Source organism: Podarcis gaigeae (genome assembly GCF_964106915.1).
Source record: "Podarcis gaigeae genome assembly, chromosome: Z".
Classification (NCBI taxonomy): Eukaryota; Metazoa; Chordata; class Lepidosauria; order Squamata; family Lacertidae; genus Podarcis; species Podarcis gaigeae.
In genome coordinates this window covers 48,140,334-48,168,307 of record NC_139691.1, presented here as the reverse complement: position 1 = coordinate 48,168,307, position 27,974 = coordinate 48,140,334, and the positions used below count along the sequence as shown (strand labels likewise).

General features: G+C 45.7%; 1 protein-coding gene across 15 annotated transcripts in view; it reads right to left on the bottom strand.

The window, feature by feature from the left end:
* Nucleotides 1-27,974, bottom strand: part of LOC310836945 (5-hydroxytryptamine receptor 2A-like) — a 241,768-nt gene that overhangs the window by 6,287 nt on the left and 207,507 nt on the right. For all 15 annotated transcript variants that reach the window (XM_083722949.1, XM_083722952.1, XM_083722955.1 and 12 more), the window contains one exon: nt 26,638-27,293. In XM_083722949.1, coding sequence (XP_083579075.1) covers nt 26,638-27,025 — 388 coding nt within the window. In that variant the 5' untranslated portion in view covers nt 27,026-27,293. The remainder of the gene's footprint in view (nt 1-26,637; nt 27,294-27,974) is intronic.

The window sequence follows — 27,974 nt, the reverse complement described above, 5'->3', positions numbered from 1 at the left end:
TTCCCCAAGGAAAATCAGGCCAGCTACCAGGGGCTGTGGAAATCATGGAGTCTCTCCCTTTTAGATAAGCAGAGAGAGGTTGCTAATTAGTTTTAAGGAAGGCCAGGCACTCATCCAAGATGAGAAACAAGTCATCCTCAGAGCCACCATTAAATAAATAAGACACGTGCAGCTTAATGAAAGTGAGCTCAATTCAACCTGTGACTTAATTCGACATTTGAGAGGTGATGACCTTCTGAATGAGGCACAAGCAAACATTACATTTCTTTCCAGAATGTTATGCAGGTGTTTTGCTTCCCAGATAATTTGTATTCATTCAGCTAAAAATAATAATCCGGGACGACCCTAGTACATCATGAGATGAAGTTTTACTTGCATACTTGTCTGAGGGTGGTTCTTAGGGTGCATAAGATTATTTGTCTCATGGTGATCAGTTACCCCCTTTGCACCCTTAAATTGCCCTGCTGGGCTCACAACCAGAATGGCTAAGAGACGGGCATGGGAAGGGCTCCCCACTGTCGTGCCCTGATTGGGAGGCAAGAAGTGGTTACTACTTTTTACATGGGCAGATGAAAATGCTGGGAGGGAATTGAACTATCTGTTCCAGCTTCCCCAACCTGGGTCCTTCCGTTCCCATCAACCCCACCCAGCATGGCTATATGATCTTGGCTGTGCTATCTGGGATGGATGGGAATGGAACTCCAAAATAACTAGGGGGCACCAGGTTGGGGAAGCTTGCACTGACTTGCACTGGCTTTCCAGGGCTTCAGGCAGAGAGGGGTGGGGTGGGTCTTTTGCAACTCTTCTGCTTGTTTGAACTTCCCACCCCCAAATGCTACTATGTCATTTATCTCATTTGCCCATTGCAGCAAAATTACTTAACTTACACTATTGACATAATCAATTACATTGTCATCTCCTTCCACCCAGCTCATTTCAATGCAAAGGAAACACAGTGCAAATGTGATGGCAGGGTGAGGCGGGGTGGGGCCATGATATAAATAATAAGGTATCATTTGCAAACCAAAAGCAACAAAAACAGTGAACACTGATTGCATTCCCTAAATCGATTTCCATTCCAGACTTGGAAAAAATAAGCGAACACCCACATCTTCTGCTTCTGTTTCTGTCAGAATTCTTTGACATCCCTACCTCCCACTTAGGTTTTTTTATTTTTATATGATGATGATGCTAATCAACTAAGAACAAGATCTAATTTAGGGCTGCTGGGGATTGAACCCAAGGCTTTTCCACATACAGATTATGTGCTCTGCTGATGATGTGGGCTGCCTGTTGTCAAGGTGAGGTCCTTTCGTTTGTGGCTGTTCAAGAGCCTATTATTGTGGCAATGACTGTTTAGATTAGGGATGGGGAGCCTGCAGCTCTCCGGATGCTGCTGTTTTGATAATATTAGACCATTGGTCTTGGTGACCTGGATGGAGTCCACAACGTTGGCTCCCTATCTGTGACAACCATATGTCAGGAGTGCTCTGATGGTGTTTCCTGCTTGGCAGGGGGTTGGACTCGATGGCCCTTGTGGTCTCTTCCAACTCTATGATTCTATGATTCTATGACTTGTGACCTACAGATCAGGGCATGCAAGACTCCACACACCCTCTGTTTCATTGAGCAAACTGGCAACTGTGGCCCTGTTTGCCAAATTCCCTTACAATTTCCTTAGAGTGGCCATTTCTCTTAGGAGTTTAGGGGCTGCAAATGGAACTTGTGGCCCATTCACATCAGAAAGCACAGACCATCATTTTGACCATCATTTTTCATACTAATTCCATTTCCCTTCATCTGCTTCCCCTATCCACACACACACACACACACACACACACACACACACACACACACACACTTCAACAGCCACAGATTTTACAGAAACAGTGAGCAATTACATGGAGTTTAAACTTTTCTTGCACTTCATTACTCGTATATCCCCTGCCCACCCACCCCCACATCAGAAGTGAAGACTTTCTCACACTGAAAAGCAGCGTATGGCAACAGAAGGAGAAGCGATGCTCTCTTGTCTCTGCTCCATTCCCAGACAAGTGACTCGCAAAATTACCCCATCTTGATGAGGTGCATTGCTAATGGCCCTCATCATGCCACCTTCCTTTCCCTGAGTCGAGAGAGATGGGACAATTAGTCTAATCAGGCAACTTTGTCACTGGTGATTTTTGAAAACAAGCAAATCCTTCCTGGTGAGTGCAGGAGGAAGAATCAAGGGCATCGCTGACTGTTGCTCTCCAGGCATTATTTAGGTCTCTGAAAACACGGCTCCTCTTTAGCTTTCATGTGCTGACATCAATGTGCTCCGGGTGGCAATCACTCTAATATGCTTTCAAGAAATGTCTCTTGACCTTGTTCCAACAGAGGTGGTAAACCTGTCTGTTTGGACAGCTTCAGACTCCAGGTGGGGGCTCACATGTTTGACTCAAACTCCAGACCAGAAAAAATAACTTTTAAAAACCTTGGCACTTAGGGCTTACCTACACTTCTGTTTGCTTCACCGCTTCCACCCGGGGAAAACTCATGGTTTAGCACTGAATCAGAGCAAACAGCAACTGAGTTTTCAGCAGATTCCCATTTGTTCCGATTTATCACTAAAAAGCAGGTTTTCTGAGGAAAAGCGACAGGGCAAAGGGAAAACTGCTCAGACCCAATTCTAGAATGCACAGGGCAAGTGGAAAACCTCTTGGACATTCTGAGCATGCATGCCCTCCAACATTTCTCCAGTGAATATAGGGACAACAACAACTTTCTTATTTTACCCAATCCAACTGGGTAGCCAGTTAGTGGGTGGTCACTTATTTTTATTTATTTTTACATTGTTTTTTTTTTTAAAAAATAATATTTCAAGTAGTATGGTTGTTGTAAACCTCTTTGGGTTTTGTTTTTGAGAAATAATGCTATATTTTAAATAAATAAATTGGATTAAATGGGTGGGGACTACAGACTGCCATTTTGATGCCACTGATGTGATGATGTGGATGCTGCAAAAAAAGAGGCACATTGTAAACATCCCACAGTTTCCCCCTCAAAGCTATGTTGCCTATTTCTTTAAAGGATTCTTCAAGATCTCAAACGCTGTTGAGTTCATTTACTGAGGTCACGTGAGGCCGCATAGCCTGATTTAGAGATGTTGAGACAAAGGGGGCAGAATGGAGAAATAGCGTAAGGAAAACTGGAAAGGAACAGAAAAGATGGAACAAACAAACAACCAAACAAAAACTGAGCCCCAAACCCCTTTTCCTAAGGCGCAAGAAGGACACTAAAAATTGTCAAATGATCTGGGGACATGGGAGCTTCATCAGCTGGGTTCCACACAACAGTTCCCACTTTTAATTAAGAGGTCTCCACTCCTGCCCCCACTGAATTAATTTAAAATATAATAATAACAGCAAATGTATCTATTTTATTTCCACAGCTTACAACCTGCTTCATTGTTGGCATATCTTAAATGGGAGCCTTCCCTATTTGTATATCTCAGTGGAACTAGTTTTCTTGATAAGATTCAAAATGCAGCCCCAGTAACCTCAACCTGTTTACTTGGCTCATAAGAAGGCGTCATGTGGGCAAGGCTGTGAATTCATCAGCCAAAGGAAAGCTTCGGCCGATGGCTAGAGGTGAGTGCTGAACTAGGGATTTATGACATGGATCTTCCACAGTTGCATACACATGCACACAGAGTCTCTATTCGCCAGGAGAAAGCTATAAAGGACCACGAGTGGTGAAATGACGGGATGTCATTCCCCTGTGAGAACAGGATGTTGGGTTAGATGGGTCTTTGACCCAATCCAGCAGCCATATACAGAATTATCAGCCACCTTTCAAGAGCCACTGTACTCAAGCCCTTTTCACAATGTTAATTCCCTGAGCTATGGATGCCCACCTGAACAAGGGCAAAGACAAAAGAGACATAATCACTGACTGCTGGCAGCTCAAAATCATCAGTCAAAGCACCCAAGCAATGAAAATGTTTAAGTCAATAGAAAATTAAGTATCTCCTTAAGCCCTTCCCCTGCTGAAGACTGGCACAGCAAGTTTCCTCCAAGCTTTCCGACATTCAAAGTGCCCTCCACTGAACCCTTCAGAGGCTCTTACAGATGATGGATTAATTTTCTGCCTTTGTAAAGTTAATGGCATTTCACTTGCCTGCTGGGGTTAAAAAGCCAACAGGCTGCCTTTAGAAAAAGGTCAGGGAGATGGACTGATGGGTCCCCTGACAGCAGCAGAGAGTCACGCTCCGAAGAGAGCAAGCCATGTCCTGTTCAAAATGAACCATGGCTCCTCTCCCTGACAGCTCAAGGAAATGATCTTCACCCCTCATTTGAATTTCTGCATGCAACAGGACCACTAAGATGAGTCAGGCAGAGATGGCAAGTTGCTCAGAGGCGTTGAAGCTTAAGACTTCAAGCCACACAGCTTTGCCTCCAAGATGTTTCCAGCTTAGATAAGGAGAGGTAGAATTTGAGTAGTTATTGGCCTACTTTAGGCACATTAGGTCTACATTCTAACTCTTGTTGGAGCAATGCGTCAGCTCTCTTGGAGCTCTCCCAGGTTCTGAAAATCCTACCTGCCTCCTTCATGCCTGCTATTAACAATAATCTCCATGCTGAACCTCACCTACCACCTCCATGGGCCTCTGGCAGCAGACAGAGGACAGCAATCTGGCTGCCGAATTCTGCACTAGCTGAAGTTTCTGAACCATCTTCAGAGGCAGCCCAATATATAATGTGTTGCAGGAATCTAACCTAGAGGTTACCAGAGCATAGACAATAGTAGTTAGGCTGTCCCTGTCCAGATAGAGACACAGGTCTATCCAAAGCTGATGGAAGGCACTCTGCACCACTGAGGTCACTGATCAGAGTTCAAGGACAGATTGCTGTCGGGCAAATGCAACTGGGGTGGAAAGCAGAGACTGTGAGAAGTATGACTGGGGAGAGGGGTCCTGGCCAGATACCAAGGACTGGAGGACCACATTTCCCCCCAGGCCTGATGTAGCTCACAATCACTTAGTCCTTGTTTTGGCTGAACAATGTTTTAAAATTGTCTTCTGCACCCCAACACTCTGCTCCCTGCACCACACTGAAGACAGACACAAATTTCTCCATCACTCTGGCTAACAGGACCCCCCTGACCCACCTCATCAGTGTTCTTCATCCCAAGAAACAGGACAGCGGACACCACTTCCGTTATGTCACCCTGGCTTTAATTACTGAGGAAGGTCATTACCAACTACATTTCTCTTATCGTGGGGAAATTCCTTTGAACTCCTATTTCAGCTCCCTGACTGTAGCTAAATTGAAAACACTGCTACTGCCTCCTTGGACAAGAGTCACTTCTTTTTAAAAAGCAAAGAGAGGGGTGTTATTTCCAAAAAAAGGGTTTTGTTATCAATTAATGAATCAATTAAAAAAAGGGTTTTAAACAGACATCTTTGGAAGCGGCAAGATCTTATCAGCAAGCTCTTTTGCAAGGCAGCCTGATTCAGATTATCAGGGGCATGATCCAGCACTGTGGTTGGTAAGCATGGAGCCCAGCACCTGGCAGCACTAGAGCCAATGACAGGCAGAACCAGCTGAGTCTAGCTTTGCCTCCTCCCTCCTCCCTGCTGAATACTACATGAGGCAACACTGAGACCAAGGAGGAGGATGCTGACAGGCAGTGCCCTCCTTTAGGCTGGATGCAGGTGAGAAAGCAGACAGGTGGGGGCTGACTGAGAGCAGGCTGAGGTTGGTGAGGTACTGCCCCATTCATGCAAATGAGCCAGCTTCTATTGCTCCATTGAAATGAGCTGTGCGCATTGCTATCCCAATGCTTGCTAACTGCGGAGAGGTTTTATTCATTTATTTCATAGAATTTATATCCTGCTTGATTGCTACTGTTGTTGTTTTTACAAAAAAACTTTCCAAGTGGTTTGCAAAATGAATAAAACAATAAAATTATCAATAAAAGCTGTAAGCTGTTAAAAACAACTATTTAAAATGTTTGAGAAAAATAAGAGTCAGTGATAAACTCAAATTGGTATTTTAAAAAACAAACAAACACAACATTCTGCATATTTGGGTAGGCTTACTGAAACAAATTTTTTTCTAGCAGGCACCAGAAAGAGTAGAGTTAAGTCACCTGCCTGATGTCACTAGGCAGGGAGTTCCAAAGCGCAGGTGCTGCCACACTACAAGTTTGATTGCTTACAAGTACTGAATGGGTATCGTGCAGCACCTACAATGGAACCAGTTCTGCAGAACAAAGTGGTTACGGGGGCATATCTGGCCAAAGGTGATCTTGCACTTAAGCTGATCACAAGTTAAATACTGGAAGTGTAAAAGAAATAAGAAAAAAAGGTAAAGGACCCCTGAATGGTTAAGTTCAGTCAAAGGCGACTATGGGGTTGTGGCACTCATCTCACTTTTCAGGCCGGGGGAGCTAGCATTTGTCCATGGACAGCTTTCCGGGTCATGTGGCCACCTGTTTTTCTTTTCATAAAAGAAAATACTGCATTGCTGAGAACCGTGCAGCTAGCAGTGATCTTATTTGCGATTGATGTTGGCTTTCTTTGCAACCTTAAAAAGGCATTACAAATAGCTCGTTGGGAGGCCTTGTCTTCCTATTTTGACAGCTGGCACTTTTCCTTCTGCCTTGGCAAGGCAGAGAGCAGAAGAAAGGAGGAGGTTGTTGGTTGAATCAATCTCAGCGGCTGTGAGTGGCACATGAGTTTTCAAGATCTGTTTGCCAGGCAGAGACAGAGGATGTGAACAAAGACAAGTGTGGCCAGCACAGCATAGCAGTTAAGAGTGTGGGGCTAAAATCAAGGGAAATGGGGTTCAAATCCCCACTCAACCATGAAGCTCGTATGCAGCCTCCGCTCAGCCATTATCTCTCAGCCTGACCGACCACACAGGGCTTTTGTGAGGATAATCAGATGGGTAGAGGAGGGCATGAACTCTGGCATGAACTCTGTGGCCCAAACATCCCTTTGAAGGGAAATGAAAATGCAATGAGGAAATAAAAGTTTTAAGTGTCTTTTGAAGTTCCACAAAAAGAGTTGCCATCTTTGGTTTGTGCCTGGGCTCCTGAGACTTTAACAAACTCACAACTAGCAAAGGAATTAGCTGGTCACATTTTCCCTGCCAGTGAGATATCTTTGTGGTCAGAAAAGCTTCAAGTCTCTGATATTGGAGGTAATAAGCCACCACAACTAGCCATCACTGATAGCCTTGTCCTGCATGAATTTATCCTTTTGTCCCAACATTTAAATGCCTGCTGAAAACTGTTCTATTCCACCAGGCCTATGCAGGAAATTATGAGTTTTTTGTTTTGAACTTTTAAAGCTTTTACTGCATGCTTTTATGCTCTTTATGCTTTTATAATTGCTGTAAACTGCTTTAATAATTTTAAGTGGTATAGTGGTATACAAATATTGTTATGAATAAACAAATAAAATGCAATTTGTCTAGTTCCCTTTTAAAAGCTGTGCAAATTGGTGGCCATTTTGTGGTAGCAAATTCCATAGTTTAACTCTGTGCTTCCTAAATATGTACTTTCTTTTACCTGCCCTGGATCTTCTAATGGTCAGCTTCCAGCTCAGGTTCCAAGGTTATGTGACCGGGAGAAAAACTCCATATTCACCTTTTTTGACATCATGGATAATCTTGTACACCTCTACAGGTACCCTCTTAGTGACTTCCCCCTCACCCTCACCTTCACCCCCCACTAAATCACAGAGCCCCAAATATTTTAACCTTTTCTCCTAAGAGGGTTTTCAGGACACTTTGCAAGCTCTACAATATCCTGTGTGCAAACAAATCCCTGCTCACCCCTAAAGCTCACTGGGTTAATTTAGATCAACCATCCCTTGGTCAGCCCGACCCACCTCACAGAGTTGCTATGAAGATATAATGGGTGGGTGGATGAGAGCGAAATATGACACCCAGCGCCCCATGGAGAAGGGGCAAGATAAAAAATAAAGGGGAAAAAAATAAATATCACCCTCACCTTCTCATAGGAATATGCTGCTTTATATCAAGTCAGACCAGTGGTCTATTTTACTCAGCACTGTATACACTGATTGGCAGCAACTTTCCAGATTTGGGAGAGCAACAATCCTGAACGACCTTGGAGGTCCTCTCCAACACTATGAGATCATGATTCCGCATCAATCCCTCATGTGCTAATTTTCTAGGTGCAGGAAAGTGTGTCATTGTAGTGAAACATTCCGCCTGCGTTGTAACTGAAGCCAAGGGCAGCTCCACGTGAAAGTGACCATGTGGGCTGGAAGGCCTAAGCCTATCTGATCCCAGTTGCTCTGAGTTTGATGTATTGTTTGGGGAGGCCAGCACAGGGTGAAGGCTCCCTTTGTGGAATGATGCAGATATCAAATATGTGTGTCGGGGGGGGGGGGGGGAGGGAATCCTCTGCCTTCTCATAGGGCCTTCTCCATTATCAACTATTTTGGACCCTATAATCACCAGATGAGGCCTTGCTGCTGCTGCCACCAGGGCTGCTTGACCGGCGCTGATACATGGCAGGCCCTTTTCAGTGGTGGCTCCCCCATTGTGGAATGCCCTCCCGAGTAAGATCCCTGCCATTAGTAACTTTCAGGAGGAATTTGAAAACATTCCTGTATAATCAGGCATTTGGTGGATGAAGGACACTGCTCCTGGAAATCTTGAGGTTGTTGGATGCAAGTATGTTTTTAACTGTGATAGCTTTTAGAATATTTTAAACGGAAACTGCTTTTAGACATTTTAATTCTGATTGTTTTTAGAATGCTTTAATTTGTTTTAGAATTAATTTGTTTTCTTTTTGTTCTTAAATTGTGTGTTTGCTTGCTACCCTGGGCTCCTTGGGGAGGAGGGGCAGGGGATAGAAATGCAATTAATAAATGAAATATTTTTTAAAGCTCTGTTCAAAAACAGGAGCTTGAAATTTTCAACTGCCTGTTAGTCCCTCATTATGGCAGATTGCCGAGCAAGGTTGGGATGCAGGAGTAAAAATAGCCCAGGAAGCACACACATTTTAATTAGCATTTTGACAAACATATGGCAGTTAACACAACACACACAATTCATTCTTTTTAACATACTGACTAAATACTTTGGAGATAATTATTTTCGTTTTGTGTTATTCAGAACATGAGCAATGCTGCTGTTTAAAAACCCAAATCCAAACAGAACTTGCTTTTCAAGCCAAAACCACAAGAGTGTGATTGTGCTTAAGAAGCAAGTGGCTCCACGGGGAGGCTGATGGGCAGAAGAGCAGCTCCCTGTGCTCAGAAGGAGGAATCCACTCATCAGACAGACATGGCAGAGTTGTGATCTATCAGCCAGGGTCAGCAGTTGGCAGCCTGCCTGGGCATTAGGGATGGAGCAGATTTGTCAGTTTCAGCTTTTCTTCTTCTTTCTCATTCTTAAGCTCAGCTCTGAACATTTCATTCATTCATTCATACATTCATACATTCATTCCCTCCTTTTTCCTTCTATGGAGCTCAAATTGGCTTCCATAGTTCCTCTTCCTCTCCATTTTCTGGTCACAACAACCCTGTGAGGAAGGTTAGACTGAGAGGCAGTGAATGGCCCAAGATCACCTAAGCGAGTTTCATGGCTGAGTGTGGATTCGAACCCTGGTTCCCAGAACTTAGCCCAACACTCAAGCCAATACACACCTCATTGTCTTCTAAAGGCTACATTACCCTGTACCATACCCTCCGAAATTCCTCTGTTGAAAACAGGGACATTCTATTCCACATCACTATCACTGCTGGGGGGGGGGGAGAGTTCCCCCCCCGTCATGTTAATATTTTTATTAAAGTTTTTCATTTTGCAAACAACCAGAGCCCAGCTAATTCCAGCACCCACCCTCAACCACCACAACATCCTTGCCCCCACCCCTCAAACTCCAGCCCCCCACAGGCTTGCCTGCACCCCACCAGCAACACCCATCTCCATTGCACCCCCCCCCCCAAGAGCCCGTTCCTTCCTAGGGTCTCCTGCAGCTGCTGCCTTCTCCTCAGGCCTGACCTGGCTCAGTTTCTCCTTCTCATTTTTATTCAGCATGGCCAGCTGGGCGAGTGGCTGGGGGCCTGCCAGGCTGGAGAGCCACAGCCTCCCATGGCAGGGATGGAGGCATGGGCATCCCTCTTGCCTTGCTCTCCCTTCTTCTACCTTTCCCTGCTGCTGCTGCTGCTGCTCCACCACCAGCTGGACAGCCTGCCTGGCTCCCTCCCTAGGAGGACCTAGTGCAAGACTGTTTCCTCTTTCCCCACCCCTCCTGCTCCAACTCCCAAGAGCGGTGACAAAGGAGAAGGAGGAGGAGAAGGCTGCCTCAGTCACCAACTCACGCTTCCCCTAAAATGAAGCCATTTCCCGTTAACGTACCTCAACAAAGATGGGAAGTTGGGACTCTGTGTGACAAAATAAGATACCTTGGTGGCGTAAGGGTTTTCATGACGGTCCCAGCATTTTGGGGGCAGTTGGAGACTTTACAGTGGTAGCTCGGTTTTTGAACATCTCGGAAGTCAAACGTTTTGGTTTTTGAAAGCCATAAACCCAGATATAAATGCTTGTTTTCTAACACTTTTTGGAAGTCGAACATGCCACGTGGCTTCCGCTGAGTGCAAGATCCTGAATGCTAGCTGTCGGCTATTGAGGTTTTGGCTTTTGAATGTTTCAGAACTCAAATGGTCTTCCGGAACGGATTACATTTGAAAACCGAGGTACCACTGAACCTGTAGTCCCAAGTGGCCTCCCAACCAAGTACCCTTCAGGCCTGACCCTGCTTAGTTTCTGAGATCAGATGAAATCAGGGTCATGTGGCCATAAAATTTCTGCATCAGTTGTGATATTTAGTTGTTGCTGTTAGAAAAAGGCCTCACAAAAATCAGCAGCCTTTTAGGATGCATTACTCCTGACAGGTACAGTTTGCACATGCAATTTTGCCTGATACAGTGGTACCTCAGTTGTCAAACGTAATCCATTCTAGAAGACCATTCAACTTCCAAAATGTTCAACAACCGAGGAGCAAAGGGTGGTCAGTAAAGTCAATGGAGAAAATGGGGGCGGAGATGCAGTGGAAGCCATTCAACTTCCGAGGTGTGTTCGAAAACGGAAGCATTTACTTCCAGGTTTTTGGTGTTTAAAAACCAAAATGTTTGGATTCTGAGATGCTCAAAAATTGAGGTAGCACTGTATGAACATGTTTTACTGATACAAAATACTTTTGTACATTATTTTCAGCAATATATGCATTTTTAATGCAGAATACTCCCAATATATGCATTTCTGTACACTTTATTTTTTTTTGGCTAGAGAACTGCATTGCAAAATTTTGAGAGGTGCAAGTTTCGAAGGACAGCTGTGTTTCATACTTTGGGGAAACATGAGTTAGGCATACTCAAATTAACACGCTATTTTGCTTTCCAGTATTTAAAAACCCAACTGCTACAAATCATAGCTGCATTTCACTCATGCCCCTCACTCCTTCCTTGGCTGCAATAAATCCAGCAGAAAGCATGAACTGCGGTGCCTGTTGGAAAGTGAAAATCCAAAGAGGCAAATGGGTATCACAGCTGAGGAAGCCACAAAAAGCAAGCAACAAGGAAAAAAACACAAGCTGTGTGTCATGCCGATTGTCGGCAAAACACTTGGAAGTGGAAATCTGGAGCTTTGAAGCCTTGCATCTGTCACTGAAGAGAAGATGAGGGGTTGGAAGTGCCTTGATGGAGATGAAGTGCAACAGGGGCAAACACAGGCAAATGGCAAGTAAGTGTGAAAATGGAACATAGCTCTTCACCAACACTTCTAGGTCCTCTGGGTAGAGGCTGTAGCTCAATGGTAGAGCATCTGCTTTGCATGCAGAAGATCCCAGGCTTGATCCCTGGCATCTCCAGGTAACGATGGGAGTGTCACCTGCCAGACACTCTGAAGAGCTACCATACCTTGCCCCTGAAGCAAAATCAGAAACCACTGCTTAGGGGAGGTGTTCCGTGGTAGAACATCTACTTTGCATGTGGAAAGTCCCAGATTTAATCCTTGATGGCATCCCCAGGTTGGACCGGAAAATACTGCCTGCCTGAAACTCTGGAGAGCCACTGCATATTGTTTCTCAAACTTGGGCCCCCAGCTGTTGTCCCCATCACCCATGACCACTTGTCCCACTAGCTGTGGATAATGGGAGTTGTAGTCCAACAACAACTGGAGACCCAAGTTTGAGAAACACTGCTAGGCAGTACTGAGCCAGATGGGCCAATGGTCTGAGGTAGTATGAGCAGCTTCCTCTGTGCTTATGAGACCCATCTTTGAGTCTTTCTGCTGTAATGACCACACCACAAATCACCCCAAGCCACCAGAGGGTGTGCTTTCCTTTTTTTAAACCAAAGCAGATGTTGTGGACTGCTTGGCCCAGAGAAATGGTGGGAGGCACCAGTTGGGGAACCACCAAGGGAAGAAAGGCTCAGAGCCTGGGGAGTGGTGGTGGGACAACAGTGAGAAGCCTGGGAGGAGGAGGTGTTGGAAGCTGAAGAGGCAACAGGGTTTAGTAAGCTGTGAGAGTCTGTGGCAGAGGAAGAAGCTGAAGTAGGGTAGGAGGAAGGTTGAGAGGCAGAGATGAGTCAGGCTGGTGAAGAGACAATGGTGCCTCACCCTCCTGCTGCAACAAGCTCCTCTCCCCCCTGGTTTCCCAGAACCAGAAAAGGCATGAAAAGGGCAGAGGAGAGGTTGGCTGCACACAGCCACTGTCTCCGATTGCTTGGGAAAAGCCCTGGAAAGGAGCGGACTTAGATGGCTGTGAGGAGGTGGGGACTTTCAGTCTCAGCAACTGATTTTCAAGGAGTAAGGCTACTGGGGATGAGCTGCTCTGTTCATTGGGCCTGCTACTCAACCAAGTCTGTGGAGATCATGTTTTGCTAATAATTAGTTAACTCCAACTTTGAACTGTGTGATTACTGATTAGCATACTCCTGTGACAGCAGCCTGCTTGCCTCTAGATGTTTGTTGGACTCTTACTCCTGTCAGCCCAAGCCAGTTTTAGTAGGGATGATGTTAGTTCAGAGTCCCCCAGTTTGGAAAAGGATGCTCTAAGATAAAGCACTTGCTTTCCTACCAGCCAGTGCTTCACATCCAGCCAGCATGACCAAGGGTAAGGAATGATGATTGCTGGTGTCTAAAACATCTGGTGGGTATAAGGCTGGGGAAGGCTGGATTTTAAATACATGGCCAATTGTACCACACTGATGTTTGACTTCAGGTCACTGAATGGTAAGCCATGGTTTGTTCAGTCTATGGTTTGTTTAACAAACCATGAGTTGTCCCAACCCCCACCATTTCTGCAAAGTTTGCTTTGTTTTCCAGATGCTCTTGCCTTGTGCCTTTGCATCTTTGTCAGCCACTGGGGTGGGGTGGCCTAATGGCTAAGGAAGGGCACTGTGCTCACAAGTAATACCACCCTATAGTTAAAGCCACCCAAGGTTTGTAAGCCATGAACAAGCTAGGCTTCACATTGTGGTTTGTTGGCACTAAATAAGCCACAGTTAAGCAGCTGAGGAAGGTTTGGATGATCAAACAAATCACAGATTAATAAGCCGTGGCTCAGTGTACTTTGTGAACCAGATTGTTTTCCCTCTTGATTTATTTGCACGCGCTCTCTCTCTCTCTCTCTCTCTCACACACACACACACACACCAAGCTTTAACTCAGTTGTGTTTGACACTCACTGAGTCATTGATTTCAATTTCAAGAGGCCTGAGGGTAAACATTATTAACACGTTTGTACTGCGTTGTAATATCATAAAACTCGTCCTTAAGGGACAGTTAATATAGTTGCATTTCCCCCCTTAAAAAAATCAATTTAAGGCAAAACAATTCCCCTTTTAACTTTTTTTCCTAATTAAGCAAAAGCAGCACCCAAAGAGGCATGATATGGTGTAGGACTACAATTCTCATCATCCCTAACGGTAGGCCATCTTGGCTAGAGCTGATGGGAGTTGCAGTCCAACAAAATCGGGGGTGGACACAGGTGTTCCTCATTCCTCAAATTACTGGATGCAGGCAAACCTGGGAAATTTCATAGAGAGCCGGTGTGGTGTAGTGGTTAGAGTGTCAAACTAAGGACTGGGAGACTAGGGTTCAAATCCCCACTCGGCCATGAAGCTCACTGGGTGACCCTGGGCCAATCACTGCCCTCAGCCTAACCTACCTCACAGGGCTGTTGTAGGGATTAATTGAAGAAGAGGAGAACCTGTGCGCCACCTTGAGCTCCTTTGAGAAAAAGGTGAGATAGAAATGCAATAAACGAGTAATGAATAAAATTTTTTTTGCTGCCTAAGGCAACTGATGGGTGTTTCCCCATTCAGTTTACTGAAACCAACTGAACTGGCAGCTGAATGGAAGGCTTGCTTGGAGGATACAGGACACAGAGCTCTGTCCTCCAACAGAGGGGAACAACCAAAAGTCTCAGGAGGAATGGTGGGAAGGGGGTGAATCCATCTGTGCTCCCTTCCTTACCAATCAGCCCACTCTGCCTAACTGTACAACTAACTCTGGACACAGCTCTGTGTGGATATTGGTGGAATTGAAGATGAATACTATTCCATTCCAGGTAGGAAATACATGACACACCAAGAAGTGAATCAAGGTTGAAGCAGAGCTGTAAAACCCACTTGGCTGCAAAATAAAAAACAAACAAACCTGGATGTCTGCACATTCGCCATGTGTTGAAAATGGGGAACCACCTACCAGCATGCAAATCCCATCACCCCTGACTACTGGCCATGCTGGGTGGGACTGTTGGGAGTTGGAGTCCAAGAACATCTGTGTGGAAAACACAGGTCTTCTCACTCCTGCTTAAGTGCCTCTTTGCACCTAATATTTATCACTGCCCACCTTAAGCTGCTTAAAATTGTAGCAGCTGAATATGCCAAACACCTGAATGCTCCTCAGGGGAATGAGGATTGACTGATGGTTGGCAACCTGGGTTTGCCCTCTGTAACATGTGAAAATGGTGAAAGGCTGACTTTGGCAAGGATGCCCCTCCCTAACAAGAGTGCTGAATCCACAACCCACTCAAGAGATTCCCTGTTCAGTTCTTGCCAATGCTTCAGTTCCTAATACAATTGTCAAACATGACTCCAACCATGTAAGCCAACAGTTAGCTTTTATCTGCTGCTCTCCATACCTCGCCATCTATTAATTAACATACTTATTTAATTAGTCCTTCAGGAATTGCGTGCTACAGAAAACATTAAAGGGTGTCAAATGAAAGTTGTCCATTAGTGCAAGACATTACAAAAAAAAAGGGGGGGGAGAAGAAGAGAAGGTTAACTGATAAACGTTGCGGAGGGCAGTGACTTAATTGACTTGGGCTGCTGATGTAATGGACTCATGGCACTGACTGACACAATTTATGTTAACATATTAGAAAAGGGGAGGGAGATGCTTTTGAGAAGAACAGGGTGTCCGAGCAAATGCTTGATGCGAAAAATGCTTAATTGACTTCATTAGACTCAACAGAAGAGAACTAGACTTCCTTGTGCAAAGTGGAGCATCACTAGGAGCAAAATACGTTCTCCAGGATAATGGTTTTCAAGTGGGGAAGCAAGCCCCCCACCCCCTTGCATAAAGGAATATGTTCAGAGATGCACGCTTTTAGGTCAGGGAGGGGGGAAACTCTCTCTCTCTCTTAAGCATTCTTGCTTATTAATAGTTTTGTAGCAAAGTAATTTTAGACCCTGGACTTTAATGGCCCTACAGAGGGTGTGGAATATTCATTACTTCATTTCTGAAGCACACAATTGGCATATCTCTCCTTTCATCCAGCCTGTCCCTACTTCTACATTCCAGGTACGTCACAGCAAAAGGATCAAGAAAAAAGAAAAGAAAAACAGCTTGCCAATCCAGATTTTTGTTTTTTAAAAGAAAGGTATGTGTACTTTTGCATTTTAATCTCATACAAATCATAGCACCATCATGACTAAAGGAAGAAAACCAGGTTTGCTTCAGATGCTAAGCACATTTATTGGGGAATAAGCCCAATCCCATTGTAGAAAAGGCTAATAAGTTATTAAAGTAAGAATAACGAAACCAGCGTCTGCAACCATGTATGTACCCAGCCTCTGGCTACAATCTTTTTCAAAGGAAGGGAGGGAGGATGTTGTGCCAACCAGAGCTAGTCCAAGTGAGCATTGCCATGCCCAGGCCAGCTCTGGTGTTAAGGCTGGCTAGTTTGCCACTGCCACATCATCAGCTGCTCTCTAGTTGGTCACCTGAGACCTCCCTAGCCCAAGGAATCCTGGACCTCTCTCCAAAGTCCAGCAATCAGTGCACCACTTTTGCAATTAGGATCTCAAGCCATTCACAGCTATCCTAGGAGACACATCACTTTCATATAGTCAGTGCTAGCTGTTGCTTGTGTGATTGATCACTAAGCATACTGAGCACAGTTAATATTCTTCAAGCTTAGGTCCCGAGACATTGTTGTTGTTGGACCCCAGCTTCCATAATTCCTACCCAGGTTAGCTGATGATTGGGGCTGTCAAAGTGAAGGGGCAGTGGTAGCTAGGGATGGGTGAATACATAAGTTTCTGTTACTTTCTGTTTTTTCCCAACTTTTCTTCTCCATATTTCTGCATCAGATTGCATTTTTTGTTTTTAACTCATCATGAATACCCATTAGCATTTAGGGGCAAATTTCTGTCATACACATTTTTATATGCAATCCGCCTAATACAGTGGTACCTCAGGTTACAGATGCTTCAGGTTACAGATTCCGTTAACCCAGAAATAGTACCTCAGGTTAAGAACTTTGCTTCAGGATGAGAATGGAAATCACGCAGTGGTGGCACAGCAGGCCCCATTAGCTAAAGTGGTACCTCAGGTTAAGAACAGTTTCAGGTTAAGAATGGACCTCCAGAATGAATTAAGTTCTTAACCCAAGGTACCACTGTAAACACATTTTTCCAAAGCAATTTCCCCTAGTTATCATGCATCCTTGCATGCTATTTTTACTAACACATGCATTTATATGCCCACTTTGTTCTTGTATATGCATTTTTGTACACATTGCTTAACTGGAGACAAACTGGAGGCAAAATTCAGAGAAGTGTGGCTTTCAAAGGATAGTTGTGTTTTGCTTTGCATTTGGAAAATGCAAATTTTCAAAGTTAGTCTTTAAATGTGAATTGAACTGAACTTTTCCCTCATTCCCTAGTGGTAGAGCACCTGCTTTGCATGCAGAAGGTTCCATGCTCAATCCCTGGTTTCCCCTGATATAGCTGGAAAAGACATGGCTCTGGAACTCTGGAGAGTCACTGCCAGTCGGTGTCAGTGAGTCTTCCTCAACATGCTGTCCTCCAGAGGTTCCTGACTACAAGTCCCATTTGGCCCCAGCCAGCACAGGATGTGGGGCAGAGGACCAGAAACATCTGAAGGATCCCAAGCTGGAGGCTGGCTTGGACCCTGACAGGCACTGGAAGAATTTAATCTTAACAAAAGCTAGCACATAGAATTGAAAGGAAGAGGCTGTTTTTAATATTCTTTTTCCTATTCTCTTTCAGATGGCTTTCTTGTAAAAGATGCTGCAGTCCTATAAGGTTTTAACTGCCTGTAATGTTTTTCAAATCTTAGGTAGTTTTATTGAACAATCTTTGCTGGTTCAATTTACTCTTTTATTATTCCAGCCAGTTATTTGGCTTTACATTTTTTTGGGGAGCTGTATGATGATTTTGTAAGATGTTTACTTTTATTTGATGTGAGTTTTGCAGATTTATTTGCACTTAGATATTGTATAGAAGGCACTTTGAGAGGGACACACACACACACACACACACACACACACACACACACACACACAATCTCTTACCAAGGATTTGATAATTTCCCAGGAATGAAGATTAATGGAGACTGTGGTGTCTTTAGGGCATATTATTTTATTTATACCTATCTACAAGCTAAGCTTAGGATGGAGTGTCTCATAGAACTGACATAGAACAGATCTTGTCTCCCTCATTAGGTTCCCAGGGATATCCCCAGGTCATAGCTTTTTGGGTCCAGCACAGAGAATGACAAGCCTCTATGTATCCAGATTCCAACAGCCAAAACCTACATGTTTTGGCCTATGGCTCTCCATCTTAAGACAATGTGGCATCCAGCCAGGTGAGGTGGGAAAAGGCCTACTCATTTGTCCCTATGGCAGAAGAACAACGTCTTTAAGATGCTGATGGTGGGTACTTAGCTGAGCGGCTAAGACCAAAGGAACTGGTTTGACTGGTTCAGCAGGATGCCTCTTCTGGATTCTAACTTCAGAGGTTCAGGGCCATGGGCAACTGTGAATGGTGAATACACAGCTGTCAGTTCATCCAGGCTCCAGCACAGTGTCATCTACACTGACTGGTAGTGGGTGCCAGGGTTTCAGGCTGGAGTCTCTTAGCCTTTTCTTCTCCCAAAGATATCCCACAAGGCAGTGGAGGTTTAGGACCAGAGTTTTCCTTCTTCCCAGGTGGATGAGCCCCATCTGCCCCTCACTTCCCTCTACAGCACATGCAGAAACTGCTTTCTTGACTATTGGCCCACTATAGGTATCATTCACTCAATCTGCTGGAGCCTGTCTTACATGCAGGAGAAGTTCCTAGCTCACCAGGGTCTGAGACCCATCAGCTCCCCATACCTGGTTTACCCAGTCACTAAAAGCCATTTTCCAGGGTGTGGCCGCTGTCTCATGCTGACACCTTCTGGGAGCTCCAGCTGAGAGCTGGGGGGGGACCAAAGGTAACAAACTCCCCCAGAAGAAGCATGATGTGTCCCCCACCAGAGGAACTACCCCTCTCCTAACACCCCATACACAACATGGCAGCATTTAAAATGTCACAACACAGAGAGCTGAAATGCTATGGTCATTCTCCTTCATCAGCATTGCTGCTTGAGGGCTTGTGCAGGAGGAGGAGGAGGAGGAGGAGAAGGAGGAGGAGAAGGAGAAGGGGGCAGTTTGGAGAAATGAGGCCACTGCAATCCCCACCCCATTCCTTTCAGCACCCTCCTGTTTCAAAGCCTAGCAGCATGGCCCAAAGATTCCAGCAGGAGTCTTTCATTTTGTTTCAGCTCTGAACATTTCCTCCAGCTGTTCCCAACAGAAATACCATGGCCTTCCCCTTCAAAAGCCTGCTCACAGGGTGGGAGGGGTTTCTATGTGAAATGATGTCTACTGGTTTTTATATACTGATTTGATAGAGAGAGAAAAGTGCCGGAGGCGGGGGTGGTGGTGGTGAGGAGGACATGTGGGGAAACGGTGAAGAAAATATGTGTGCAGGGGGCATTTGATAAAATGAAAAGGAGCTTTTGAAAGGTGAGATTCAGCTCTGAAAGACAAGCTGCTTCCCAGGAAAAGTTTCAGGGGCCAAAATCCTTGTAATGTGCAACTGTTGGACAAGGGTTCACCCTGACTGCTAAAGCTCTGTGGCAGAGCATCCATTTTGCATGCAGAAGGTCCCAAGTTCAGTCTCTGGAACCTGGGGAAACTTTTTCAGCCTGATGGCCATGTTCACTTCTCAGCAACTATCAGAGGCTGCAGGCCAGTGGTGAGCAGGGCCAGAGGCCAAAGTGGCTGCATGAATGAATACAAATTTTACACTTCTACAATAGGCTAGCTTCTGCACAGACATCTTTCTATCCTCTGCCCAGGGGAGCAAGAGGCATGATCAAAGCTCAAAGACACATCCCAGTCAGGCAAAACCACTCAAGGAAGGTGCAAGGCTGGACAGAGTGTATGCAGCCTGCAGAGAGATCTAGGGGCCAGATAGAGAGACTTGAAAGAGCCACACTCACGAGTCTTTTGCACCCCAATATTTATCCAGGTTCATAATCGTTTTCCAGGGCTTCAAAGCAGAGTAAAGCCTTTTTAATCACCTGTGACTTGAGACCCTTTTAGCTAGAGAAGCAACTCAGAGACGCAATTTCCAATGTTCATTCTTCCACACAAACGGAGACGCGCCAGCAGCCAGCCACACAAGCCCAGGTGCATGAATACTTCAAGGCACAATGGGCATTAAGGGGCCTCTTAATGCTTCCGTCGGAATTAAGAGGCTGTTATTCAAAGTGGGAGGTCGGGTGGCAATTTCCTTTAGAGCAGATGTTGGACCAAATGCATTTACAGGTATCAAAGGGCTTGCTTAGGATTTATTACTGCTGCTCTTGTTTTACAGGTCTCCACTTCTAATGGGTTTGTCCCAGGCCACCATACTGGACTGGGGAAGTTTATCCACCATAGTTCCTGTGCTGGTTCCTTTAAGACTGGATTACTGCAGTACCCTCTATGTGGGGCTTCCCTCATAGCTGCAGTTAGTGCAGAAAGCTGCAGCACGATAACTGACAGGAGGAAGGCCCTGTTAATACCTGTGCTCAGATATCTGCACTGGTTGCTGCTTTGCTACTGGGCCCCATTCCAGATGCTTCTATTAGCATATGCAGCTGTTAACAACTTGGGACCAGTTCACCTACGAGATCTCCTTATCCCTACATGTGCCCAATTGGCTGCTTCACTTAGTGGAATTGGCACCACTGCAGGTGTCACATAATATCCATTTCACATCTGTAAGAAATTGATCTCTTCGTGTGAGAGCACCTACACTTTGGAACTCCCTGTCTATTAACATCAGGAAGAAGCCTTCACTATACTCTTTTTGGCACATTTTTGTTTAGACGAGTCTACATAGATATCTACATAGAATACTAATGTGTCTTTAGTTTATTCCTAGTTTTAATTTACTGAACATTTTAATTTCTTTTACTAATTATTTTTGTTGTTTTTGTAAAGCATTGTGAGGTTGTTGGTTTTTTTAATAAGTGGTATATAAATTTTATGAAATAAATAAACAATAGCCTGTCTCATTTTGAACATGCAAAATTAAAGTGACACTCTTGAGCATGTGCAAAGTGTTTTCCCTTGCTGCAGTGGATGTCCAGATAGCCACTAAGGAGGGGGTTAGGATAGATTAGGAGGGGGCTTGCACTGAAAGCAGGACTGAACTCTCCACACAACAGCTGATGGATGCAAATTTCAGCCCTGCTTTCTGCAGGGATTAGCTGTGTGACATATGATGTCAGGTGGAGGGCAGGTGAGTACAGCCTTAGGGAAATGGCCTTGCGGGCCAAGGGAGGAGGCCTGTTAAGCCTGCATGGTGGAGGCGCCCCACCCCTGCACCTAAGACAAAGCCTGTGACCTCCCATGAGACCCCTCCCTCCTTGGAGAATCTATGGTGCCATGTCACAATTCTGTATTTGAATGAGGAAATGGCACTGGGAATGAGGAAAGTGAGCTTAGTAGATGCATGGGGCGGCAAGGGGAAAGTTAATATTGAGGGAACAGCAGTTGGGTTTGTGAGCAGCATCAGCAATGGCACAGGCCCATATTCTTCCATTGCATATAACACCTATGCCTGCAGAACACTCCAAAGGTTCCAAAAGTTGTTTTTTCTTTTAAGGGTGAATTATAGTTTTGCCCCAGGACGTGGGTGGCGCTGTGGGTAAAACCTCAGTGCCTAGGACTTGCTGATCGCATGGTTGGCGGTTCGAATCCCCACGGCAGGGTGAGCTCCCATCGTTTGGTCCCAGCTCCTGCCCACCTAGCAGTTCGAAAGCACCCCTAAGTGCAAGTAGATAAATAGGTACCGCTTTATAGGAGGAAGATAAACAGCGTTTCCATGTGCTGCGCTGGTGCTGGTTCACCAGAGCAGCTTCATCACGCTGGCCACGTGACCCGGAAGTGTCTCCAGACAGCACTGGCCCCCGGCCTCTTAAGTGAGATGGGCTCACAACCCTAGAGTCGGGCACGACTGGCCCATATGGGCAGCGGTATCTTTACCTTTACCTTTATAGTTTTGCCCTGGATAAAGATGGGGGGGGCACATCTGTGTAATTTTCTGTATGTGGTTCATGCTTTGGAGCTGTGGGTTTTATAGTCCTCATGTGGGCAGGAGCGTTGGTCTTCCTTCTTGGGGTGGCAATCTTGGGAACAATAGGGATCATAAAGCAGTATCCAGGCTCCTTAAGCCTGCTGTGCTCTCCCTAGGGAGAAGCGTGGGTTGTTCCAGCAGCTGCTGGGATCCTAAGAGCCACAGTAGGCAAGTACATCTCCCACCCCTTGCAAAGCGGTAGCCTGGGGTTTTTGGGGTGGAGGACTTATTCCGTTGGAACAGTAAATGTCCAGACCATGTCAAAAGCTGACTTTTTAAACATCACCACCTCCCCAAATTTCAAAGCACAGCACCAGGGTGCATTGGTGGGTGTGTGGGGTGGGATGTAGGGCTTATCGAAATGCATGCTCAGTGTTCTGCAGGGTGAGTGGGAACCAAGTTTGTGTGGTGCTTTGGATGCTGGCCAAAAGGGGTTGGGAGGCTGCATTCCACCAAGAGCTTGGCAGTGTGCAGATCAGAGTGAGATCGCTCCATGTGGCACCCTGCCAAATGAGGTTAGCTAAGGAGGGAAAGAATTTCACGATGAGTCCTGGAGTGCAAGAGTTCATGGCCAGAGCAGAACAGGCTCATTAACTGGACTGTGCTGGTATTGTGACCTATGGTCCAGGAACTTTGCACTGCACAGCAGGGAGATTCAGATGAGGTTCAGCTATTTCCTCAGAGAGATGACCACCATAATTGTACTCAAACCCTGGAGAACACAGCCCTACCACCATGCTCTGGCTCAGAAGATGTGTCAATCTTAGTAAAGAAGGCAAAAGCAATGATTCAAGGCCAGGGCCAGCCAACTCTTCCATCCAGCCTACCCAAGGCTTTGGTTGGCTACAATAGCCTGAGCAGGTCTCCTTGGAGCTGTCCAAGGTCCTGGGCACTTTCTCTGGGAGCTGTCCAAGTTGCATGCTCTCTCTGACTCAATATTGCCTGCCTTCCCTAGCACCCACTTGACCCTAGGTTGTAGAGAGCTCCTAAACACAATGCCCTCAGTAGGAGGCCCTCCTCAGTGAGCCCATCTCCTCCCTGCTGGCACCCCATGGCCTGTTTCCTGAGATGAATCTGCAGAATTGGGCAGAAGGAGAGTGCAAAATAAGTGAAGGCTGCTGCTCTCTCCTCACCTATGTCCCTGCTTGCTTGCTTAGAAGAGGGCACGTGAACAGGCAGTGATGGCACAGCAAGGAGGCTTGGGGGGGTGATGATGGTCTCCTTGGACGACACTGTGGGCTTTGGCAAGTGCTCAGGGATGCCTGTCTTGAATAGAACCCTCATCATCCTTTGTGAATGATTTTTTTTATTGAAGTCTTCATAATACAATAGAATAGCTGCTACAAAAAAAATGCAAGTAGGATACAGAGTCCTCTCTTAAAAGTAATTCTTAGCCCTCCCCACCTACAGAAGATAGTAACTCCTCCCAGCTCTCACTTGGAGACCGACATTTCCATATCTCTTAACCAGGGTCCTTCATCAACCTTTTACCATCCCCATGAATATATACTCTGGACCTTAATAAAGCCCACAGACATGGATTTCAGAGAAAGAAAACAAACAAACAAACAAAAAATAATGAAAGGGACAATGAGAGAAGAGAAGAGAAGAGAAGAGAAGAGAAGAGAAGAGAAGAGAAGAGAAGAGAAAGAAAATAAAAAGACAAAAGAAACATTAGAGAAAGCTACCAAAAAGTCCTTCCAATTTTCCATTTGCTAGTTATATTAAACAAAAAAGGATTATGTAAGACATTCAGTCCATGCTAACACCCATCTTCTCCACTTTCTATTAAGCAATATTTCTTTTAAGTCAAGGTGTTTTAGAATCATTCATTTCTTTTTCCCATTAAAAGTCCAAGACGGGTTCCCAAATTGTTGTTATTATTGGTAAATATCAACCATATTTTCCCTTTAATATTAACTTTACCTCCATTAATTCCCACCACTGTAACTCCACACTGAATGATAGTAAATTCTTCCCTCCATGTCCATTTTAAAATCTCTCCACTGTGATCACATACTGGGATAATATTCCATAATTATTTTCTTATTATATATCCTTTAGTTCATGTCCAGTTCTGTATATTCACATTTCATTTCCTGTTGTATTTCCATGCCTATCTTGATGCCAACCCTGTGACCAGGGCCAACTGAACTACCCGAAGGCATCAACACACAGATACAAAGCTTCCTTATATTTAACCAAATCCTTGGCCCATCTCCTCCAGTAATGTCCACTCTACTTGAGAACCTGTAGAGTTGAGCCCAGAAAAGGCGGGGAACTTTCTATGGTTCTGCTGTTGAAGAGCCTTTATGCTGGGAGTGCTGGGTGGGAATTGAATCAGGGACCAGACACACATAAAGCAGTGTATTCTGCCAGGAAGCTATTGCCTGCCCCCATGAGGGACAGCACACCTTCCAGGATTCTAAGACCACAGCAGTGACATCAACAGTCTGCTGTAATTCTGAGGAATGCTAGAGGGCAGCACCAATCAGCAGAAATGCTAAAGAAAGCGAAGTGTGATTTATAGCAGAAATACTCCCCCTACCCACAAATCCTGACATAACTCAGTTAAAATATATATATATATATATATATATATATATATATATATATATATATATATATGCAGGTTTTGGTGTCCTCGGGTGTCTTCCCGTGTAAAAGTTGGGGTGTCTAGGCGACGTTTCGACGAGGTCTCACTCGTCATCTTCAGGCTGGTGAGACCTCGTCGAAACGTCGCCTAGACACCCCAACTTTTACACGGGAAGACACCCGAGGACACCAAAACCTGCATTCCTGTACCCGTGAAAATCTACGAAAGCATATATATATATATATATATATATATAAAACCTCTCAAGACATTCTATGTCTCTAGGGACATTCAAACCACTCTCCTCCCCACCCTGCTTCCTTGTGCACTTTCCATTTGGTTCATAGCAAGATGTCAAGGCCCTCCTGTTTAAGGCAAAGGGGGGTACTGCCCCACCCATCTTAGCCTGCCCTACCTGCCTCCTTACTTACAGCTGGTCAGTGGGTGGCTCTTGCCTGTCTTTTGGCTCTGGCTTCACTTGCAGTTGGTCTCATTGTCTTCCACCCTCCTAGCCCCAATAGTCGCCAGCCAATAGTCAGTCAGCCTCAGAGGTATTGGGCCAGGATGCTACCCAAGAGGTGTGAGCTGAGTTGACACATGCAGTTGACACAGGGGCATGCAGAGGAAAGTCCTGGGGTGGCAGAGTGCACTTCAGACTCTAGCCCTGATGGCCGTTTTACCCCGCTGCCAGAGGCATTATACTTGGAATCACAAGAGGGGAGAGTGCTGTTGCACTCAAGTCATGCTCATGGGCTTCTGGTTGGCCACTGTGAGAAAAGGATGCTGGACTAGATGGGGCATTGGCCTGATCCAGCAGTGATCACATTCAGGAATGTCACCTAGGTTAAGAAAACCAGCCCAAACTACCTTTCCTTGCAAGTAAAATAACTAGTTAAAGGCTTTCTCTTTGATGGGCTGGCTTCCTAGCTACAGGGAGCTTCCACACTGAGGAACAACTTTTACCTGCAGCCCAGAACTGCATGTAATTAACACCTCCTGCAGCCCACCTAGAGAAGAAATGAAGGAGTGACTCCCCCTTAGCCCTTGAGATGCTGCTGTACTGCAACTCCCATTATCCCCAGCAAGGACAATGGTCAAGGATGTACTCCAACATCACTTTAAGGGAACCACATTAGCTTGTTAGCATCCATTTGTCTCAAGAAACAATGGAGTGCACCTCCAAGGGTGAAGTCAAACTATTGTGTCAGCAGCACCAAAGTGACCTCCCCAGGGTGCAAGCCTGGACAGTGTGTGTGAAGATCCTGGGCTGCCCAGACGACAAGACCCCTCTCTCGCTCTCGCTGAGGTGGTCCAAAGAAAAGCAGAGCAATACATTTGGCACCAGCTTGGCTGCAGGAGTTCCCAGAAGGAGGCGTACAAGGTGCCACCCAACCATCTTAGGGACTCCACTCTGGATTTGTGTAGGGTTTACTCCTGAGCCCTTTCTTCTCCTAAAGATATCCCACAAGCCAGTGGAAATTTAGGATCAGAGTTCTCCTTCTCCTAGATGAGGTACCTTTCCAGGTTGATGAGCCCCATCTGACCCTCACTTCCCTCTACAGCACATGCAGAAACCACTTTCTTGATTTTTGGACCCATTAGTGGTCTCATCCACTCAATCTTCCAGAGCATGTCTTGGCATGCAAGGGAATTCCTTAACTCACAGAGGGTTTGAGACCCATTGGCTCCCCTCAACTGGTTTAGCCAGCAGTCAGAGCCCTTCCTGGGGTGTAGCTGCTGTCACATGCTCATAGCTTCTGGGAGCCCAAGGTGAGAGCAGGGTGGGACAAAAGGCGGACAAACTAGCCCAGAAGGAGCACAATGTGTCCCCCACCAAAGGCACGACCCCTCTTCTAACACCTCACACACCCAAATTGGCTACTCCTGCTCTAATTTATTAGGCTCAATGTGCTTCAGTTAAGAACTTCGTCAGGGCTTCTGTGAAGGAGGAATAACCATCACTGCCTGCACAGAGCAGGTCTTTACCTGCAGAAATCAGAGGAGTCAGAAAAGGCTTTAAAAACCCACCTGCTGTCCAGTTAAGGGCTATGTCCTCCCAGTCCATCTGGCTTCAACTTGAACAAAGGCAGTGACTTACCGTAAAGAATGGTGATGAGGGAAACTGGCATGACAAGGATGCCCACCAACATGTCTGCCACTGCCAAGGACATCAGGAAGTAGTTGGTGGCATTTTGGAGCTTCTTCTCCAAGGAGACTGCCATGATGACCAGAATGTTCCCTCCAATAGTCAGTAGGATAATGATCAGGATGAGGAGGGCAGGCCAGTTCTTGTCCCCGATGGACTTCCGAGGGGCTGCTGCCCCCTCAGAGACATTCAGAGGATCGGATGTTGGTGAAGTCTGATTCAGAGTCAAATTGTGGCTCAGTGGCCCGGACATCAGGCCACTGTGTGGGCTAAAGTCTAGTGGGACTGATACTGTTGTAAGGCCAACAAGAACCCCAGCCCGATTAGTGGCACTCATCATTCATGCCAGTAATTGCCCCCTCTCCTTAAGAGCCCCTCAGTGTTAATCCCTTTTTCATTGGAAATAAGGTCCAAGGCAATAACTGGATCTCATGGCACCAGGGCCTCCAAGGTACTTGGCCTTCCATAGTGGATGAAAGCTTGTAGAAGCCACAGCGGAGTTCTTCTGGGATACCGTGAAGGCAGGACTCCGTGGCTTGAGAGGACCAATGGGCAAGAGGCAACGGGATCTTTGAAAGAACATCCAACTCATACTCAAGGTCAGCATTCTGCAAAGGAAAGACAGAGGCACCCTCATTTTTGCAGCAATCAGAGCAGAGCCAGGGCTGGATCACACATGAGCATTCCATCCTACCAAGCCGGATGCAGCCCGCAAGCCACATCTCCCAGCTGATACTCAACGATCCCACCTCCTCCTTTTTGCAGTCCTAGGAAGGCAGTGATCAAAAGGTCTATCATGCTTCTGATGGGTCTCCATCCTTGGCTGAGGAGCTATGTTCAGCACACAACTTCTGCAGGTTAGCCGAGGAGCCATGCGTAATTTGAAGAGGACCTCTCTGGTTTTACTCATGTCAAGAGCTCTATCTGGCCCAGGAAACCTTCCACCAAAATGAACCCACTGGTCTTCCAAGACCTTCTGCTGTTTCTACAGCAGCAGACTGAACATGCCTGCCACCCCTCTGGAATTCTACCTATGGCAGGCAGATCTCCCAAGCCAATTTTGAAAAGGAAGGCCAAAAATAGGCCACTGCCCTAAATGGAACTGCTCAGGGCCATTAAACACATCTTGGCATGAAGCAGGAGAACTATAAATAAAAGCAAGGGGTCCAGACACATGCTGTCCTGGGGACTGAATTTTGGCTAAAATACTTCAACTGTAAGTCTAATTTGAGAGAGCTGTGTTGGAAGTCATGCAAAATAAGCAAACCAAGAAAAGAAAGAAAAACTAG